General features: G+C 40.5%; 1 protein-coding gene across 6 annotated transcripts in view; it reads right to left on the minus strand.

Annotated features, from left to right (window-relative positions):
• Nucleotides 1–22,199, minus strand: part of MAK (male germ cell associated kinase) — a 56,186-nt gene that overhangs the window by 7,388 nt on the left and 26,599 nt on the right. For 3 of the 6 annotated variants that reach the window (XM_039526741.1, XM_039526739.1, XM_039526740.1), the window contains 4 exons: nt 19,197–19,532; nt 16,878–17,068; nt 15,742–15,872; nt 8,822–8,953 (listed from right to left, as the gene is read on the minus strand). In XM_039526741.1, the coding sequence (XP_039382675.1) occupies nt 8,822–8,953; nt 15,742–15,872; nt 16,878–17,068; nt 19,197–19,532 (790 nt within the window). Of the gene's footprint in view, nt 1–5,918; nt 6,029–6,608; nt 7,163–8,821; nt 8,954–15,741; nt 15,873–16,877; nt 17,069–19,196; nt 19,533–22,199 lie in introns of those variants that run through there. The other 3 variants (XM_039526743.1, XM_039526745.1, XM_039526742.1) reach the window with 3 other exon arrangements.

Below are 22,199 nucleotides of genomic sequence, written 5' to 3' on the forward strand. Positions count from 1 at the left end.
CCTACACTTGTGGCAGGACTAATTATCTAGAACATTCCTGACAGGTGTTTGTCTAACTTGCTCTTAAAAGTCAGATGATGGAGATTCTACAACCTCCCTAGGCAATTTATTCCAGTGCTTAACCACCCTGACAGTTAGGAAGTTTTTTCTAATGTCCAACCTAAACCTTCCTTGCTGCAATGTAAGCCCATTGCTTCTTGTCCTATCCTCAGAGGTTAAGAAAAACAATTTTTCTTCCTCCTCCTTGTAACAACCTTTTACATACTTGAAAACTGCTATCATGTCCCCTCTCAGTCTTCTCTTTTCCAGACTAAACAAACCCAATTTTTTCAATCTTCCCTCATAGGTCATGTTTTCTAGACCTTTAATCATTTTTGTTGCTCTTCTCTGGACTCTCTCCAATTTGTCCATATCCTTCCTGAAATGTGGCGCCCAGAACTGGACACAATACTCCTGTTGAGGCCTAATCAGAGTGGAAGAATTGCTTCTCGTGTCTTGCTTACAACACTCCTGCTAATACATCCCGGAATGATGTTTTTTTGCAACAGTGTTACACTGTTGACTCATTTAGCTTGTGGTCCACTATGACCCCCAGATCCCTTTCCACAGTACTCCTTCCTTGGCAGTCATTTCCCATTTTGTATGTGTGCAACTGATTGTTCCTTCCTAAATGGAGTACTTTGCATTTGTCCTTATTGACTTTCATCCTAGTTACTTCAAACCATTTCTCCAGTTTGTCCAGATCATTTTGAATTTTAATCCTATCTTCCAAAGCATTTGTAACCCCTCCCAGCTTGGTATCGTCTGCAAACTTTATAAGTGTACTCTCTATATCATCTTAATCATTGACGAAGATATTGAACAGAACCAGACCCAGAACTGATCCCTGTGGGACCCCACTCATTATGCCCTTCCAGCATGACTGGGAACCACTGATAACTTTGGGAATGGTTTTCCAAACAGTTTTGCACCCATCTTATAGTAGCTCCATCTAGGGTGCGCTGGTCGTCCAGCTGTCAAAAGGGCAGTGTGGTGAGGACCGGGGAGAGAGAGAGAGTGGATTTTAAGCTCCTCGAGCCCGGAGCTCGAATTGACAACAAAAAGCAGACCTGGTGTACGGCCAGTGCTGCAGCCGGGAGTTGCAGCTGGTTGTGCCCCAGAGTGTGGACAGGGTGTAATTGCAGCGCTGGAAAGCCTCTAGGTTGCATTTTCCTAGTTTATTTATGAGAAGGTCATGAAAGACAATATCAAAAGCTTTAATAAAGTCAAGATATAAAGGCTTGTTACCCTGTCAAAGAAAGCCATCAGGTTGGTTTAACAACTATTTGTTTTTGACAAATCCATGCTGTTACTTATCACTTTATCATCTTCTAGCTGTTTGTAAACTGATTGCTTAATTATTTGCTCCATTATCTTTCTGGGTACAGAAGTTAAGATGACTGGTCTGTAATTCCCTGGGTTGTGCTTTATAGATAGGCATTATATTCCAGTCTTCTGGAATCTCTCCTATCTTCCATGACTTCAAGGATAATCGTTAATGGCTCAGATATCTCCTCAGTCAGCTCCTTGAGTCTTCTAGGATGCATTTCATCAGGCCCTAGTGACTTGAAGACATCTAATTTGTCTAAGTAATTTTTAACTTGTTCTTTCCCTATTTTAACCTCTTCTGATCCTACCTCATTTTAACTGGCATTCACTACATTAGATGTCTAATCACCACCAACCTTCTTGGTGAAAACTGAAACAAAGTAGTCATTAAGCACCTTTGCCATTTCCAGTTATTATTTTTCCCCTTTCATTGAGAAAGGGGCCTACCCTGTTCTTGGTCTTCCTCGTGCTTCTAATGTATTTGTAGAATGTTTTCTTGTTACCCTTTATGTCTCTAGCTAGTTAGATCTTATTTTGTGCCTTGGCCTTTCTAATTTTGTCCCTACATACTTGTGTTATTTGTTGATATTCATCCTTTGTAATTTGACCTAGTTTCCACTTGTAGGACTCTCTTTTGATTTTTAGATCATTGAAGATCTCCTGGTTAAGCCAGCGTGGTCTCTTGCCATACTTCCTATCTTTCCTATGGAGTGGGATAGTTTCCTCGTGTCCTTAATAACGTCTCTTTGAAAAACTGCCAACTGTCTTCTATTGTTTTTCCCCTTAGACTTCTTTCCCATGGGATCTTACCTACCAGCTGCCTGAGTTTGCTAAAGTCTGCCTTCTTGAAATCCATTGTCTTGATTTTGCTGTTCTCCCTCCTACCATTCTTTAGAATCACGAACTCTATCATTTCATGATCACTTTCACCCGAGCTGCCTTCCACTTTCAAATTCTCAACGAGCTCCTCCCTATTTGTCAAAATCAAAGCTAGAACAGCCTGTCCCCTGGTAGCTGTCTGCACCTTCTGAAATAAAAAACTCTCCAATACATTCCAAGAACTTGTTGAATAATCTGTGCCTGGCTGTGTTATTTTCCCAACAGATGTCTGGGTAGTTGAAGTCCCCCATCACCATCAAGTCCTGTGCTTTGGATGGTTTTGTTAGCCGTTTAAAAAAAGCCTCATTCACCTCTTCTTCCTGGTTAGGTGGTCTGTACATTGATGTACAAAGTTTTAAACTTTTGAGCAAGATTCAGGCAGCCAACAGATCTTTACTTGCTCTTCATGGTCACTTTAAAACTTATTCATGGTACAACAACCCTGCAAAGTATCAATTTTATATAAGAAACTGATGTCTGTTTAGAAAATGTATGGGTGCATCTTTACTTAGAGTCTGGCTAGGATGCAAAGGTCTGATCTACATGACAAAGTTAGATTGACCAAAGTCGACTTGTTTCGATCTAGTTGTGCATATTGTCTGCACCTAAATCTCTCCCCCACTGATCTAACCACCGCATTACAGTGCCACAATAACACCACTTCACTGAACGATCAAAAACCTGGTCCACCTTCCATTGACACAGTGTGAGAGTAGACATTGAATCACATGCGTTGACCCTAACAGTTCTCCCGCAGCTGTCCCACAATGCCCCTATGCCTGTGCCAGTGGTTGCTCTGGTCACAGTTTGGAACTCCACTGCCCAAGAGACAGAGACCGGAACCCACCCGGTCTCTTTAAAATCTTCAGCATGTTTTTGAAATGCCTTTTCCTGATTGCCCATCTCAATGAGCACAACTACAAGCTCACTTCTGTGAGCATGCAATCATGCCCCCGCCCCGAGCTACTAGACACATTCCTGCCTGGAGCAGGAAAGAAGTCATGGATCTCCTCGGCCTGTGAGGAAAAGAGACTGTGCAAGCACAGCCAGAGAAACAGACATCTATGAGCAGATTGCACAGGCTGGTCTCAGCTCTATTGTGCCCTCTCCACACTCCATATACAGGAGTCAGCAAAAGTGGTACTCTTTCTGCCAACCTCCTCAGATCTCCATTCAGGCCAGGGCTGAGAGCAGCTGAAACAATACATAGCTTCCCTACCTCCCCAACCCATCCCACACCAAAACGCAGATCAATAAAGAATGACACAAAAATCCAGATGAAAGATAAACCTTTAATAAAACATGTCCCTGTGACATTACCCAGGGTACAATCTGGACTGCTGGATAGCACATCCCCTCAGTTCTCCAGTCTGGGGTGCATTTTACACTGCTTCTCTATGAGAACAACCACTCTCACTCACAGTCTCCAGCATGTAAGTTACCCCCAGCTATACTGCAAGAATGCTTCAGCCTGCCATTCTGAATTATACTTTAGAGCAGCAGTCTCCAAACTTTTGAGGATCATGCCACCCCTCATCCCTGTCCGCACCCCCTGCCCCTTGGAGCCGGTCCTGGGAGTGGGGCTGCAGCTGGGGGGCAGGGGAAACGCAGAGAAGGATAAGGTGGCACTCCCTCTCTGCCCCCCGGGGGCTGACCCACTGCACCCACCTCGGACATTTCTCCACACACTCCTGGGGTGGGGTGCCCCACAGTTTGGGGACCTCTGCTGTAGATCAACACCAGCAAATTTCCAGTCCCCAGATATCTGCGTCTTGTACTGCCCAGTACCCTCCTGGACAATACAAGCTCATGTAAAGTCCGTCATTTCATTAATAGACTCGTCATGGCATCAGCATGTGTAAGGGTGTACCAGGATGTGACCCCTGCCCCTCACAATGCATGCATGGTTCCTCATTCAGGGCATAGCCATTGAGCCATCTGAAGCAAGTAATAGGATAATCCAAAAATATGAACAGCTGATATTATATTCCTTAGGTATTATGCACCAGTTCTGCCAGGAAACAGTCCACAGGCTCTGTAATGCTTGCAGTGAGTACGGTGTGAGACATTCTGTTTCACATCCATATTCTCCACACCATTACACTAGTGTAATTTCATTGCAGTAAATGCAATTACATCAATGTAAAATCAGTGTAACCAAGTGGAGTTGCTCTGCACAGTTGCAGCTAGCATCTACTTAGCAAGCTGCAAAGGTATAAAAGCACTTAGTGTAAATGCATGTGCTTCTCCCCTAGAAAACTTCAGACCCATTTTCCAGCAATAGTGCAGATACACAGGTGGCTGAACAGAGCAAGTGCTAATGTAGACAGGATTCGCTGCATCATGAAAATGTGCATGTGAAGCAGCCTTAGTGAAGACAAAAGTCCTATAAATGCTGGCACTGTAAGCACGGTGTCATGGAAACTTGCTCTGAGCTTGACAACAATAGGACTCTCTTGTATACACTGATGTTAGCAACTTTGGAACATTTTGGCCAAGTAATTTTAGTGTGCACACACCCTTTTATAGATCAGAATTTATCTGTAGTACAGAAAAATACTTATACATTTCCCCCCATTATTTTCTCTTCTCCTTCTACTAGGAACTCTGTATCTTAGTGGAAGAACATAGCAGATCAGTACTCTCCCACCACCAAATTGTTAAAAACACCAACCAACATTTTAAATGAATAATTTTAAATTCACAAGACATACTCCAAAGCAGTGAGCTATGCAAGGGTGTGCTTTAATACAGCACCAGTGCTGTGGTGCTTAAAGCACTTGGCTGAATGCAGCACACCAAAAGCCTATTACTGCAGAAGCTGATGTGGTTTATTATTATGGTGGTGGAATACTCTCTGGCTTCAGAACAGGACTAGCACCAGGGCACGTAGATTCCAACAAGTAAGACAGACAAATATTATTTAATTAATCTAATAACTATATGGCCAATTTCTGTCCTCAGATTTCCGAGGCTGCACTAGTGCAATTGAGGACAGCCTACAAGGTAGTTTTCAAGTTGGCCTAAGTCCTAGGGAAATTACTGCCCTCCCCTCCTACTGTCACAGGACTGCCTCCACTAAGGACTTGATCCTGAACCCACTGAAGTAAACAGTAGAGCTCCCATTAACTTTAATGGGGCAGGATCAATAACTAAGCATGTTTACTAGAGCTTGACAAATAGACAAAAGATGTGGCCCAGTATTTCAGTATGAAACACTAAAAGGATTCTTTAAATATGTTCATACATTTTGAGATCACCTGCTTGACACAAACAACTATGGGTGAAGTTCACAATGGGGAAAATCCTTTACCCTGCTCCATGTGCAAGTAAACAATCACAGACTGACTGACCCCAGCTGTGTCCTCAATCCCCCCTGCCATTATAAGAGAGTTTGTGGAGCACAGCTCAGTGGCAAGCAGATCCCCTTCATTCCCTCCTCTCACCGCTTCCCTCTCCCCTGCACAGCAAAACCAAAATGATCCCTCTGCAACTGGGATCCCTCACTTTTACAGGGTGGAGGGCGGGGTTTGCCACAACATGGAATAATGGTGATTAAAACTGAAACAAAAGTGTAAGATCATTTGGAATATATTATACAAGAGCAACTGTTACAAGAAAAGCAAAATAAGAAAATGCATGACATGACATAACTATGAAACCTGCAAAGAATGATCTATCCCAAGCTATAATTGCCATAAATTACCTTTTGGCTCCTCTAATTTTTCATTCAACCTTTCTTTGCATGATAGTTTTTCAATTGGTTTAATTATGTTTTCTTCTGCAGAGAAGGCAGATGAAAGAAAGAAAGAAAGAGGAAAAGGATGAAAAGACAGTCCTTCAGAAAATGTAGATGAAGAATTAATTAGGTGATTTATAAACAGAAATAATGAAAAAACCTGAAATCAGAACAGGTGAGAATGAGTGTTTAAAGTACCTTTATAACTATAATGACTTCAGTCCTATGTTTGCAAAAAGTGGGAAATGCTGCTACTGAACTCACCACCAGGCTTCTACTCAAGGGAAGCAGAATATAATTTATCACCAACATGTTCACAGTAAATATATTAAATCACTCAAGCATGGTTAACTAGTCAGACTGCAGGCCTAACTGAACCTAACCCTATAATTCTGCATAGAGAGAGCGCCTCATAATTTGGAACTAACTTGCTCTTAAATTGTTATGTTTATTGTTACAATGAGGGAGAGGAAAAATACCATTCCAAAGTAACAAATTTAATTTGGTTATTTCATCAGTTAAGGGGACAACTTGAAATCTAATAAAATAAATAAATAAATAATGACTTAAAAAAGTAGCGTCTATTATACCTGCCTTTGGGGACCCCCCCCCCCCAATGTTTGTGTTTTACCAAACATATTTTCATGTATCTTTCTTAAATGAGTTTTACCCTGGTGGTGGTGTGTAAAAGAGCCAGACAAGAAACTGATGGACTCTAAAGGAGAAATGGTGAAAATAGCTTTAGAAAGTGCTATCATATGCACAAAGCAAACAAACAGAAAATAAATATATTTCTTCTCTAAACTCTTTCAGTTATAGTTATTGGAGGTAACTTTTTCAAGACAGAAGTGGGATTTTTAGGTTGATTGTGTCCATTTCATATGTTTGCATTTCATTATACATTTATATAATGCACTGATTTTTAGTTTCTCTGGAACAGAATTATTCAGCTTCATTTCACATTCTTATAACCTGGAGCTGTGATCTTGTCCGATTTCATAAGCTAAAATGGATTCTGGCAGGTCACTACTAGGACTGGAGACCTTAAAGAAAAACCCAGGTATTTGAGAAAGTAGGTCCACTGGTTCTTTAGATGGCACTCTCCTGTGAATCACTACTGAAGCATTACCCCAGCATGGTATTAAGAGGAAGAGTACTGTTGATTGAAGAGGTCTTCTTTCGATAAAAAGTTAAAGTGAAGTCACTGAAAATACCATGGCACTATTTAAAGGAGAAAGGATGGTTCAGGTGCTAGTCTGAGACTGCAGACCTGAGTGCAGACTTGACCCTGCTCCACTGAAGACAAACTACTTGCCCAAGGTCAAGTTTTTCCAAAAGTATTTAGGTGCTTAGAGATGCAGAGACGTGCCTAGTGGGATTTTCCAAAGTATCTAACTCCAATTTATTTCAATGGAAGTTAGGTGCTTAACCTGCTTCAGCATTCTTGCAAATCCCACGAGGTGACTCTCTGCATCTTTATGCATCTGAATACTTTTGAAAATCTGGCCCTTTGCCTGTCTGCCTCATCCGTTTCCCATTTGTATAATAGGGATAATAGCACCGCCCTACCTCACAGGGGTATTGTGAGGATAAATACATTTTGAGGTGCTCAGAAACTATAGTGAAGGGGTCACATAAGTACCTATGATAGATATTTGAAAGAGATGCCGCTCATATTGTGTCAAAAATTCCAGTGTGGGCAATGGCCTTCTTCCTACCAAACAGTACTCATGTAATTTCAGACAGATAATATGTGCTTCACTTTCAAACAGAAAAACCTGTATTGTTGATGGCTCAGATTGGCTACTACACTCCCCCTTATTAGAAGGGGCATGGCAGTTGCAAGGAAGTGAGACCTCTGCATAGTATTTAAAACTCAAAGATCCTTCAGGATGAAGACTGCTACAAAAGTTTTAGGGCCAGATATTCAGCTGGTGATGTAAATCAGCATAGCTCTGTTGAAGTCAGTGGGGGGACACCTATTCACACCAGCTGAGAAACTGGTTCTAAATTATTACTTTATTATCTAAAATAATAAAAAGTAATAATGTGGTCATATGGTTAGAATACGGGGCTGGGAATCCAAGAGACCTGGTCTCTAGTCCTGGCTCTGACATTAACTTGCTAAGAGATCTTAAACAAGTCACTTCACCTCTCTGTGCCTAATTTTCCCACCTGTAAAATGGGGATATAGTACATGTCATACAGTTCAGTAGTGGTGTGATGCTTAATCAGCAAAAGCCAGACTGCCATCCTTACTCATATTGTGAAGTACATTACTCCAACAACCTTACTGAAGAAAGCAGGATTACTCATTCAGTAAAGTACTATTTAGTTTAAGGAAGGCTGGCAGGCTCAATGTTTGAGAACTGCTTTGAGATCCTCAAAGCACTGTGTAAATATTGCACATTATTTTTATTATATGAGCTCACACCCAGCATCCTTTTTTGTTTGTTTTTTCCATATGAGGGATTGCTCTTTTACCCAATGTTCCAGTTCAAATTGACTAGGAATAATAAAGTGAAAATACTTTCTTAAATTAAACACAGTAAATTAACTTCTCTGATAGATTAGAACGCAAATTCTTCCTGGCAGAGCTTCATAACTGGACTTCTAGCATGTACTTCCTCCACACCCTGACATGAGAATATATACCTTGGCATATAAATATTGAGTACACTGTTCTTTTCAGGGGATACACATTAAAAGAGAAAAGCAAGAATACAGTGAAACAACTGTAAGCTAGAAGACCTTACCGAAATTAATTTTATACAATAAAAATTAACACAAAATAATCTGGCATATACAATTGTACTTTTTGTAATTATGAATTACCTGCATTCGTTCTGTTAAAAGACAGACCTCCTCCAGTAGGCCCTAGTGGTTTAGAAAACAATGAATTGTTCCAGATTCCTTGAGAGCCTTCTTTACTAGCTGCTACTAAGGAGACATTCTTAGGGTTTACACCTTGGAAAAGCAATCATTTTAAAGAGTGTGAATGTCAATTTCAAAAGACAACATATTAAGCAGTTAAAATCTTAAGAATGGAAGAACACCTTGACAGTACATTAAAAGTGTTTGGACGTTACATGATGTTACAAAGAACTAAAAAACTTTTTTTCCCCTATAACTCAAAAAATGATGCACACTGCTTAGGTTTTACAACTGATCCCTAAAAAAGACTAGTACAGAGAGAATTGTAATGATCAAATGTATAAGATAAACTTTTAACAGCTTCAGAGACAATTGATCTTCACCTTGTAAAAGTCTGCCTTAATGTGACCAATGTGAGCTACTATAGTTAAATGAAAGTCAAACAAAATATTAAAAATGTAGTAAAGTTTTTATGGACTTCAAGTAATTAACAGCCATGTGTTATATACATAAAAGTTAAATTATGTGCTACCAAGTGCTGTATTTCCCAAATGAAATATAAAACCATTAAACAGTTACAACCACCAAAGGGGTATGCAAAATATTAGGCTTCCCATGACTAAAAGAAAAATTGGTATTTCTAAAACACAGATGTATTGAAAGAGGTGGATGCGATTAAACAGCATGAAAGCAGCACCCAGATCTAGTGGAATTAAAGTAACAGATAAGTGTCCAGATTTAATATTTAGAAAGACTATTAAATACCATTTTTTAAAAATCTGCCTTGGTGCTATAATTTTCTTACAAGCTGAAGTTGGTTTCTATTTTTGGATGAATATATTAATACACTCCTCATATCAAAAATGTGGCTCTGAACCAGAGGAATATTAGAAACGTCCTTGAAAAAGGAAGGAAATTGAGATTATTTATCAACGGAGCTATCTATAGGTAGAGACACATTCTTTAAATATTAATGTTCTTGAGTCTTTGGGCCTTTATCTGACATTAAGGAATTGACTTTTTTCTTCCCCGCAGGGAATTCACTGGAAAGGCCTCAACTATACTTTTTACAAAGTGAATAACAAACTCATTTCTTTGGCAAATGAAGATTATTTACCTGTAACTGAGATTCTTTGAGATGGACTCTGCATATTCAAACTTACAAAATGCTCTGACTAATGGAGCCTGAATGCTAGAGCTCTATCTATCAGTAGCCATTGCAGTGCTCATGCACCTTTCGTATCCCTCCCATCAGTGAACATCCAGGGTCCCAAGGCAGAGGTATAAACGGGCATGGTGCTCCAGCCACTTCAGTTCTTTTACCTATGACACCAAGCCCTTTGATAAATAGGACTCCAAGGTAGTGAGGAAAGGCAGGCAGGAAGTGTCAATATGCAGAGTCCACCTCAAAGAACCTCAGAGGCAAATACCTTCATTTTTCTTTTGAGTGTCCTCTGCATACTCCCACTCATGACATAGCTTAAGCAGTACTCTGACCCAGGCAGGTGGGATGACAGAATCCTAACTGAATAAGGACCTCAGTATTGCCTTGCCAAATCTTGCATCAGATCTAAATACTATTCCTTAGGATTTAGAAAAGGTATAAACAGAACTCCATGTTGCTGCCATAAAAATCTCTCAGAGGAACATATCTAGAAAAATCCATAGAGCAGCCTTCTATCTAGTATCTGAAGAATGGGCAACTCCATCAGTTTATAAGCTTCATTAATACATACTCTAACTCTAGCATTTGTACAGATATAGCTTTGCCCTTGTTCTTTCTTAGTTAATAAACAAATTTCGGGACAGTCTAAATTGTTCAGTCCTGTCTAAATACCAGGCTAAAGCCCTTTTAACATCCAGAGTATGTAATTTATCCTCTCCATTGTGAGATTGGAGTTTGGGAAAGGAAGCTGATAAAATTGAAGACTAGTTTATATGGCAATCTGAGATCACTTTTCATAAAAATCTAGGGTGTTTACAAAGAACTATTTTGTCTTTATGAAAAACAGTGAATGGTGGATCAGCCGTTAATACACATAGTTTACGTATATGTCTTGCATAGGTGATGGCTATAAAAAACACTGTCTTAATAGACAAACAAAATAAATTACAGCTTGCCAAAGGTTCAAGGGGAGGTCTCATGTCAGAGCCATTGGCCATTGTCTTTGAAAAATTGTGGCAATCAGGGGGGGTCCCGGACAATTGGGAAAAGGCAAATATAGTGCCCACAGTTAAAAAAGGGAAGAAAGAGAACCCGGGAACTACAGACAGGTCAACCTCACTTCAGTCCCCAGCAAAATCATGGAGCAGGTCCTCAAGGAATCAATTTTGAAGCACTTGGAGGAGAGGAAGGTGATCAGGAACAGTCAACACGGATTCACCAAAGTCAAGTCATGCCTGACCAACCTGATTGCCTTCTATGATGAGATAACTGGCTCTGTGGATATGGGGAAAGTGATGGATGTGATCTATCTTGACTTTAGCAAAGCTTTTGATACGGTCTCCCACAGTATTCTTGCCAGCAAGTTGAAGAAGTATGGATTGGATGAATGGATTATAAGGTGGACAGAAAGCTGGCTAGATCGTTGGGCTCAACAAGTAGTGATCAACGGCTCAATGTCTAGTTGGCAGCTGGTATCACGTGGAGTGACCCAGGGGTCGGTCCTGGGGCCGGTTTTCTTCAGCATCTTTATTAATAATCTGGATGATGGGATTAATTGCACGCTCAGCAAGTTCGCAGATGACGCTAAACTGGGGTGGAGGGGGGGAGGGAGAAGTAGTACATACGCTGGAGGGTAGGGATACGCTCCAGAGTGATCTAGACAAACTTGAGGATTGGGCCAAAAGAAATCTGATGAGGTTCAACAAGGACAAGTGCAGAGTCCTGCATTTAGGAAGGAAGAATCCCATGCACTGCTACAGGCTGGGGACCGACTGGCTAAGCAGAACTTCTGCAGAAAAGGACCTGGGGATAACTGTGGATGAGAAGCTGGATATGAATCAACAGTGTGCCCTTGTTGCCAAGAAGGCCAACGGCGCATTGGGCTGCATTAGTAGGAGCATTGCCAGCAGATCAAGGGAAGTGATTATTCCCCTCTATTCGGCACTGGTGAGGCCACACCTGGAGTATTGCGTCCAGTTTTGGTCCCCCCACTACAGAAGGGATGTGGACAAATTGGAGAGAGTCCAGCAGAGGGCAACAAAAATGATTAGGGGGCTGGGGCACATGACTTATGAGGAGAGGCTATGGGAACTGGGGTTATTTAGTCTGCAGAAGAGAAGAGTGAGAGAGGGATGTGATAGCAGCCTTCAACTACCTGAAGGGGGGTTCCAAAGAGGATGGAGCTAGGCTGTTCTCAGTGGTGACATATGACAGAACAAGAAACAATGGTCTCAAGTTGTAATGGGGGAGGTCTAGGTTGGATATTAGGAAACACTATTTTACTAGGAGGGTGGTGAAGCACTGGAATGGGTTAGCTAGGGAGGTGGTGGAATCTCCATCCTGAGAGATTTTTAAGGCCTGGCTTGACAAAGCCCTAGCTAGGATGATTTAGTTGGTGTTGGTCCTGCTTTGAACAGGGAATTGGACTAGATGACCTCCTGAGGTCTCTTCCAACTGTAATATTCATCAATTGTGAAAGCAACAAAGAATCCTGTGGCACCTTATAGACTAACAGACGTTTTGCAGCATGAGCTTTCGTGGGTGAATACCCACTTCTTCGGTCTTGCATCCGAAGAAGTGGGTGTTCACCCACGAAAGCTCATGCTGCAAAACGTCTGTTAGTCTATAAGGTGCCACAGGATTCTTTGTTGCTTTTACAGATCCAGACTAACACGGCTACCCCTCTGATACTTGACATCAATTGTGAGAGCACTATGTTTAAATTCCAAGATGGCATAGGATGTCTTATTGGAAGGTATAAAATTATTGAGACCTTTTAAGAACATCTTAAATACATTATTAATAAATATTGATGTGCTCTCCATAGGTACATGTTATGCTGATATGGCTGAGAGATGAACCTTTACTAAGGATAGTGAAAAAGCTGTTTTCTTAAGCTACAATAAATACTGTAAAATTTAACTGATTGGTGCTGTACATGGATCTTAATCAGACATAGAAATCCACAATAAAAACAGTTTATTTTTCTTAATCCAAAATAGGACAACCCCTCATCATTTTTTTTGTCCATAATACTCCTTCTGCAGGTCTGGTTCACAATTCATATTTTCTTCTTCTGATCCAAGGTTATTCTCAGTTCAGAAGGAACTGGAGATAATACTACCCTTGGTTGGATATGGGACATTGGAGAAAAATTCTTCTCTGGGGAGCCAGAAAGCTTTTTAAGTGATGGAAGTAGAGAAGAAATTCTCAATTCTTTTACATGACCTCTCTTTTCTGAAAAAACACACATCTGGGACTGTTTCAGTACATCTGCTTCCTTTTCCATTACTATAAACTGAATCAAACTCTGGCTGAACCAGGGATGTATCGGATCTATGAATCTGTACCTTGACTATTAAATGCTGCAGTGCCACACTGCTACTAGTCACTAGTTCCACAGCATTCCTTCATCTCAATGGTTCCTTAAAGTCTCACTTTCAGAACCAGCTCATCCGGATCTGAGGAAGAATATCTCCTCACCTTCCTATGAGGATATATATCAAAACAATGGGTCCTTAGACTCCTCTAAACAAAGTATTTTTTTCTCCTGCAGATTGTTTTTTTTCCACAAAGGCTGACACCACCAAGAACTGGAAAATCATGCCTACCCTACCAGCTGAGTCTTTACTAAAAGTATTGGCTCTAGACATAGAGCCTCAGGAGGATTTCCTTTTCTAATCTTTATCACAGGGACTCCTAACAACAGAGGAAGAGGACTCATTCAGTTTCTAGTAGACTCATCCAGTGCCACTACTGGTCTGTAGGCTCTCTCAGCTCGTGGCCCTGTTTCATTTCCAGATAGTTTTGCCAACACTGAATCATAGAATATCAGGATTGGAAGGGACCTCAGGAGGTCATCTAGTCCAACCCCCTGCCCAAAGCAGGCCTAATCCCCAACTAAATCATCCCAGCCAGGGCTTTGTCAAGCCTGACCTTAAAAAACCTCTAAGGAAGAAGATTCCACCACCTCTCTAGGTAAACCATTCCACTGCTTCTTTTAAAAAGGTTACTTGAAGTCTATTCTGTCTTTCTTTGCTCTTGTTGTGAACGTTCAGCAAATTGAACACTTAGAGGGTGAGTGCCAGGTATCTACATGTATATCCAATGTCAGAACAATGCCAGACAAGATACACATCTTTTGAAACCGTGGTTGTTCTTCAGTTCCATACCAGCTAAGGAACTGTATTACTATAACTATATAACTACTTAAAACTAGCTAACTAATCACAGACCTGGGAGGACTCCAGGGCTTCACACAAAAAGCATTCAGCTGGTTGCAGCTTAGAAGGAACTGAGGCAGCTGGAGCACCATGCTCCTCTATATCCTCACCCTGGAACGCTCGACATTCACTGAGGCAGGGGCGAGGGAGGACATGAGTGCCCCAACTACTGCTAGCTACAGTTCTACCCGTCAGTCTGCACCAGTCAGAACAGGGGACATTTGAAGGAGAACCAAAAGCTCCTTTTCAAGCTAAGTTGATATAGAAATGAATGTAACATAGTGTAAAAGTGAAGAAGAGATGAGTAGTATGGCACCAGAGAGCTTATTATAGCCTACTTTCAGAGACAACTACTTATAGGTAAACAGCTCCCCTTCCTTTCTTAGCTCCCTATTCTTGTTCCTGGTGATTAAAGAATTTTCCTATTACTTTGTAGACAAAATTGCTCAGATTTCAATTGAGCTGCCTATTCTACTCACAAGAAAACAGATGTGTGGTGAAGGGACAAATAGTGAGTTGTCCTCTCTGCCTGAATTTCAGACAAACCAAAAATCATTCAGATTACCAAGGTGGGGGATGGCTTCAACCTACAGCCTCAGAGTTGGACTGATTAGCATGGATCCTAGAAATCTGTTTGGCAAGGAAATATGCAGAATTTGCATTTTTACAGAAAATCTTTAGTTTTACTCTGGCTGCCCAGCTCTGAAGGCAGAGCAGAGAACGGCAGCGCCAGCAGCAGCGCAGAAGTAAGGGTGGCAAGGTATGGTATTAGCCTTACTTCTCCATTGGTGCTGGCAGTGGTGCTGCCTTCAGCACTGAGCACCCAGCCAGCAGCTGCCACTCTGCAGCAACCCTAGAGAAACTAAACTTCAGCGTTTCATTTTAATAGTAGACCGACTCTACTACCAGTTGAGATGTCAGCCTTTCCCTATAGATGAACAGGATAACAGTAGTTCTTTAAGAAGCCATTGTGAGTACGACGTTCAAAAAACTAAATCTTGATGCTGACAATCTGTTTAACCAATACGTAACCAGTTCCTTATTATTAGGGGAGGTCAGTCAGAAGGTTGTGCTGGGGCAACTCTGGCAGCGTCCTCAGTCCTCAAATTCCTTGATATTGGTCAACTGGGTTATAGTTCTGTATATCAGGAACTGTACTGGTTGTGTTAGCTGATGAGCCTCTCTTACCAATGGACAAAAAGTATTTGGTACTGATATGGTCAGCAGGTTTGGACATTACCGCTAAGTGGACCTGTGGAGTGAACTGCCACAGTAGGCAAGTGGTGCTGAGACCTTCTCTACCCAGCCTGGTCCTCTTGTGCCAACTATGCTGTGTTTGAGGGCCCTGTATTCCTGAAGAACTGGAATAGTATTTGGCCAAAAGTCTGAAAATTTAAACTAGTCAATGAAAGGTGAAATTATCAAATCAGAAGAACAAAAATAAAAGGTCCTTTCAAAACTTGTGTTCTCCATGACAAAGATTTTTCCCTTACCAGGAAGATATCTTGATTGTCTCAGGTAGTATTGTTTTGCTGATGTATTTGATATTCCAGAGTCATTTCGCCTCAGAGCTTTGCTTTCCCCTCCTGACTGGATACAGCCCAAGGCCTTTGGCTCTGGCATGCTGAAAATCAAGATAGCTAATAATTTAACTGATAACTCTAGACTCAGAATTACAGATATTTACTTTAGCCTGATAAGTACAGTGCTCTCATCCAAACTCCACAAATCTTTTCCAAGTAACGATTGTGGTCCTGATTTTATTTCTAGTGAAGTTAATGGCAAAACTCTGATTTACTTCAATAGGAGTAGGCCCAGGCTATATGTGAAAAAAAGTATGTCTAGGTCTATTCTAAGAGCACCAGTGCCTGGTGACTACCGAATGCTTAAAGTTTCTCTCTGACTGGAGACTGAGATACACAAATCAGTTCCTAATCACAAAATAAGTTTACAACAAGTAAACATTTATCACTTGGTGTAAAACAGACTGAACAGGAGTATATTTTCAGTGTGTGTGTGTTGGTGTTTTTGTTTTTAAAAAAAGAGCAAAGGAACATAATCTTCCTGAAAATGAAAAAAATAAAAATAAAAATGCAGCGCTAAGTGAAAGAATCATTGAAAAAAAAAAACTCTCCCCAATTCATATACCACATTCCACCTCAACAGAGAGCATGAAAAAATGACAGGCAATAATGAAGACCTGAGACCAAAATCTTTAAAATGTTGCCCAAGTTCTCCCTTTATGGGGCTTCATTCCAGGGAGGCTTACTTATGTGTATTAGGCTGTTTGGTTTCTCATTGCCTCCATCAAAGTAAGTACACCTGTTAATAGCCAGTCAGCCTCAAGTATGGTGAGGCATACCTGCAGGGCCAGACATGGCCAAGAGAGGGTGCAAAGGGGCAGCCCACCTCTTTACAGGCTATTTTAAGAGTGAGTTAGTACTGAACATTAGTAAGGGTGGCAGAATTTGTCTTAGTGGATAAAGAAAATAAAGTTAGTTTAATGTATCTAGATTTTAGGAAGCATCAAAATAAACCTTACAATATATGAAAACTCACTCTAAAACCCAATTGAAGATAAAATAAAACACAATACAAATCAAGTGTCTTATATAATTGTGAGACTTACCTAAACAGAAACTCTTTTGTTTTCTTTTCCTTTAACTGTGAAATGCTGGGCTTCTTGGAATACGAAATTCCAAATTCTGTGTCCTCCAAGTCATCCCAACTGTCCACAGTCTTTAACAGAGCCTGACCCCATCGTCTCCTGCAATTTTTAAGACCAACTGCACCATTTTGTGGGCCTGTGATTGCTTGCTTCTGTTTTCAATAGAAAAAAGTTTCAATATTCTCTATTCTTATATTTTAAATCTAGTTCATTGCCTGCCTAAATGCAATGAAATGCTTGGAGAGATTTTTCTCTCCTCGTGGTAAGCAATTCAGGGCCTAATCTTGCAGTGGTTTTGAATGTCTGAACAGACATTAGTATCAGTAGGAATTCTGAGTGTGGCTCAATGCAGGATCAGGCCCTAGTTGTCCAAATCTACCAGGGGCAGTCAGTTTAGGGACCATATATTAGTATAAATTTGCTGGGCCTAATTCACCTCTTTGGTTCCATGGGCTCAAGCCTGCAGAAAGAACCTGGGAGCTGAAAATCTAACAGGAATAGCGGGCAGAGTAATACAAGCCAGTCACATCACCAGCGGTCCAGAGCCAGCTGTCACAACCCTAAAAATAGATTGGCCTGCCCAAGAGGGAGCAGGGCCAGGCCGGCCAAGCCTCTCCCAGGCACCCTCTGCCATAGGGTCTCCTGTGAGGTCCCAACCAGGTTTTAAAGACAGTCTCTCCTTCATTCATTTGCAGTTGAGCTGATGGGCATTGGTATGATTCTGGAAACCCGCTATTTATAAATACTTCTCATATTAGAGGTCAGTGAATATCATAGGGGGAAATAAAACAAAAAATACTGGATATTTTTTAATTTCATAAGGTATTTCTTAATATTCTTGAGAACAGTTTTTATGCTCAAACTCCAGCTTTGGCTTGAACTGTGCAGAATTAAAAAATGTTTAGAAATAAAATGAAGATTTCAAGACCTACTTTACAGCTTAGAAGACATGAGTTTTATGGATTTTGTAGATACTCATTACCTACCAGGATTATGCCAGTTGGAGAAGTTGGAGAAGTAATGTCACATATAAAAGCACTGGAAGGGTGGTCTTAAATAATCTAGTCCAACTCCTGCTTCAAGCAGGAGGAGCACTAACCCTTTCCAAGTGGTTATTTAAACTTTTTTGGTAATGCTTTATATTAATGGTATTTTTTATGAATAATTTATAAAAGGAATGATTACTAGATAATCATGTTATGACATGAGTAGTATGTGTTACAGATACTGTAAGTACATTCATCTACGATTCCTTCTACTGATATGCTTATAAGTCATCGTTATAAATAACCTGTTACACTGTCCAGAAGGTAATAACTAACCATTATTAAAACATCACAATCATTTATTAATCCTTGATAAACCACTTTTAGATGTTCTTGTGACAGATGGACAACATCCTGTAATATCCTGAACAAACCATTCAGAATTAAGATGTAATTAATTAATTAAATTACATTAAACCTTATTGAATTAGGGATAACACCTTTGGGGTACACCATTAAAAATGCAGTTGTTTATGTACCTTCTCTACAAGGGAGGGGGGGTGTTGATATACTTCTTCCCTCATCAACCTTTTAAAGCTACCTCCTGGAGAGATATGCAAATACTAGTTCAAACTGGATTCTCCAGGGACCAATAGACAAAGAAAGGGTTTTTGAATAAATCACCTGGTTTTAAACTTGTTCATGGTCTTCTTCCTGCTCCAGCAAATGAACAGGATCCCTGCTCCATGGAATACCCCAATCCTTAGGGTAGGGTTAGAAGAACTGGGCCTACTGAGGTCTCATAAGGCTGGGTGCTTGTTCTATGCAGAGGCTGGAATGAACTTGTGACCACAAAGGAATCCCTTTGGGTGGGTGGGGGTTGAAAGACTGTTCCTGCCAGAGCCCATGTTAGAGTTGGAATTAATTCTGGTATCTTATTAGCATGTGTGTAGGTGATTTTATTGTTTTTAATATATTTTCTCTGTAATGCTTTTTACCTTAATAAAGCAGGTTTGCATAGGAAGTGCTGCATGGTTACATACCTGTAGCAGTTACACCAGTTAACCGTCTCTAAAGAGAAAGCAAGCACGTGTACTTGAGCAACCTATCTGTGCTGAAGGAGGGAAACTGTGCAGTCTGAACATACCCTAGTTAGGAGGGAGAGGAACGCACATCTCCAGTATTTAATGGAAAATGTAACCCCGTTTAAAAAAAAGGTATCTGGTGACTGTACCACAACTAACATGGACAAATTATTTCATATATATGCTCTTAAATTTTATTGATAACTTACTGGTGATGAGTTTTTATTGATGGCTGGAAGAAGTGGTTGCGGCTGCTGCTGTTGGGGTAGTTGTTGGTTAGTTGTATTCTGTGGCAGCTGGATTTGCTGGAGAGGTTGGTGATTAATCTTTGACGGAAGTTGTGGCTGAGTCTCGTCAAGTGCATCAGGTGAAGACTGAGATTCTGGCTTGGATACAGATTCTAGTTTTGATACAGGTTCTAATTTCGGTAGATTTGGCTTTGGCTCTGTTGGCTGACCAGGTTTAATAACAGATTGTTTCTGTTCCAAATATTGTGGAGGAGGTCCTAAAACTTGGCCAACTTGAAAATAAGGGTATTTCAAAGCCTGAAAAAGAATGTAAAACATATTCAATACACTTCTATAACTAAAATGCAGTAACTTCTTCACCAGAGATGTAAGCAGGTCTGAAGCTTGTTAGCAAATTCTACAGTGCAGGTGCAAGATGGGTGCAAAATGAACTCACACGTGTAAGTGGAACACATGGAATGGTGTACCCTTGATATTTGATTCTGTGGTGAGGAAGGGGTAAAATAAGACTGTGTGGTATTGGGGTGGCATGCAAAAACATGACTGGCAGGTATTGCAGGTTGTGTTTTGGGAGGGAATGTGATTACAATCTGGTGCTTGTAAATTATGCGAACACGCACCCTAGAAATACCTAAAAAAGATGAATGGATGTATAGATAGATAGCTTACAGAAAACGGATAGAGGACATTCCTTGTAAGTTAAGAGCCTTCTTGCCATCCCAGCACACATGTGGATTCTCTATTGCAATGTTCAGTTCACATTGTTTCCTAGGTTAACAGCACTAATCAGGAACATCTCCAAGGGGGATATTTCTGAACGAGGTTCTCCTCTTACTTAGGTTAGGTAGGCTACAGCTATTGATGTATATGGGAACAGTCTCATATAGATGACTTGCACACATGCATCATGGCTGCTATTTTGAGTAGTGAGTCTTTGTTCTTTAATTGGTATACACTAATGAGCAAAGTTTCTCCTGTATTTTCAGTTTGCTCTATGCATGTTCACATCTGCAGGTTGCTTGCTTTGTTTTATGTAGTCTACTGTGGCGTACATCCAGAGTGCTGTGCTTGCTGTACTCTCATGATGTTCATCTGTAAATGACAGCACCTATTTTCTTGCTCTTGATTGTTCATTTTGCTTTTTTCCATGGCATCCTCATGTCCTCTTCTGGGTGCACAGCACAGCAATACCATATGCTCCAAAGGTGTAGTTTCCCAGAGCAGTCCAAAGCATTGTTCTGACACCTGAAATCCAGGAGGGATTGTCATTGTCTGAGCCTTAGGGTATGTCTACACTGCCACTGGGAGGTGTGATTCCCAGCAATGGGAGACACATCTGTGCATGCTAAAAATAGCAATGTGGACATTGGCATGGGCGGTGGCTCAGGCTAACTGCCTAAACTCAGCCCCAGGGGGTCAGGCAGGCTTGGATTTGGGTGGCTAGCAGGATTAATTTTAATCAACTCCTCTTCAAAGGCAGCATTTAAGTTTTAACCAGGTTTTTCTCAGCACAAGGATTCTTAAGTGGGTTTTAAAGTGAGCCACTGAAAGAGTAGGAGCGACATCTTTTCTTTTCAGATTATGTGGCTTTGGAAGGGTTTCATTGGCTTCTTATTTTTGTGTGTGCGCATTTAACTTTTTAAAGCTTGTCTTTCTTCATTTTCTGATGTAGGCAAATCAAGTTACTTTGCCTAAGGAAGACACCTAAGAATAAACTGTTTCATGGTGAGGTAGTAAAAAGAGCTAAACAGCAACAGCATGCTCCAGTTCAAATCACTTATAAAAATTTCTCTCTCCCATCTACTCCTTCACTCTTCCTATGAGGAAATCTAAGTGTCTTTTTTTTAAAAATGGGTTTCCAATTAATGTAAATACTATAGCAGCCATGTACCAAAAGTTCTGAAACTGAATGGTTGCTGAAATAAGGAACAGCATTAAGGGACCTGTAAAAATGTGCTGAAATATTGTGTGTGTTAGAGCCAGATTTTGCCTCCCTTACTCCTAATTAGTAGTATTTTATTCCCAGAGCCATCTCATTAAAGTTAAAGAGACTTCTCAGAGTAAACTACTATGCATTATGTGCTTGATCCACTTTCATTAAGGTTGATGAAAAGACTTCCATTCACTTCAGTAGGAGTTGGATTGAGCTTTATGGACAGGGCTGCCAGAATCTGGCCCTTAGCCTTTGCATATGCATAAACTAGAATGTGAATCTGTAAATGCAATTCAAGTGATTAGATCACTCACTTTGCACGAGAAAATACAGTTTGCATACAACATACTGCATGAAAGAAATACACCACCCTGGCCATGTAAATGTCCTCCTGTCCTCCAGAAAAGGAAGTTCTTAATGTTGTTCCATGGCATCCACTTTAATGAACAAGAAATCTCCTGAAGGATAGGAAGAATTTTAAAGGGCCAGGACACAAGATGTGAAAAATTTCAGTTTGGGTCAACAGATCTGGATTTGGGTCCTGATTCCAAAACACCTGGATCTAGGATTTTATTTAAGACCACCTGTAATACTGAAAAACACAGAACCAAAATCATCTTTGATTATCTCAGCCCCAGGCAAGTCCATAAAATACAACTAAGGGTGAATTTGTCCCCTATTGTTTGATACTTGTGATGTTACTGAATGGTACAAGGGAAACTCAGAATCCAGAACAAGCTCTGTGCATACTGTACATCAATAGTCAATTACAATTCAATACTTTAGGTCTATACATCATGTCCACATGGGTTTAAGCTTGCTCAATTAACGATATGAGCATCACTTCATTTAATATCCTAAAGTGAAACTGTCTAAAACAGAGGACTAAAGATCTATTTAAAATATAGCAGATCAACAATTTTATAAGTGTAACCAATTTCTTTCAAACTATTGAAACATAGGGTATTCAATTCAGTACTGTACTAGCCATCAGTTTAATTTTAAAACTAAACTGTGGTAGTCTGCATTGC

This window comes from Mauremys reevesii, linkage group 2 (genome assembly GCF_016161935.1).
Source record: "Mauremys reevesii isolate NIE-2019 linkage group 2, ASM1616193v1, whole genome shotgun sequence".
In the NCBI taxonomy this organism is placed as follows: domain Eukaryota; kingdom Metazoa; phylum Chordata; order Testudines; family Geoemydidae; genus Mauremys; species Mauremys reevesii.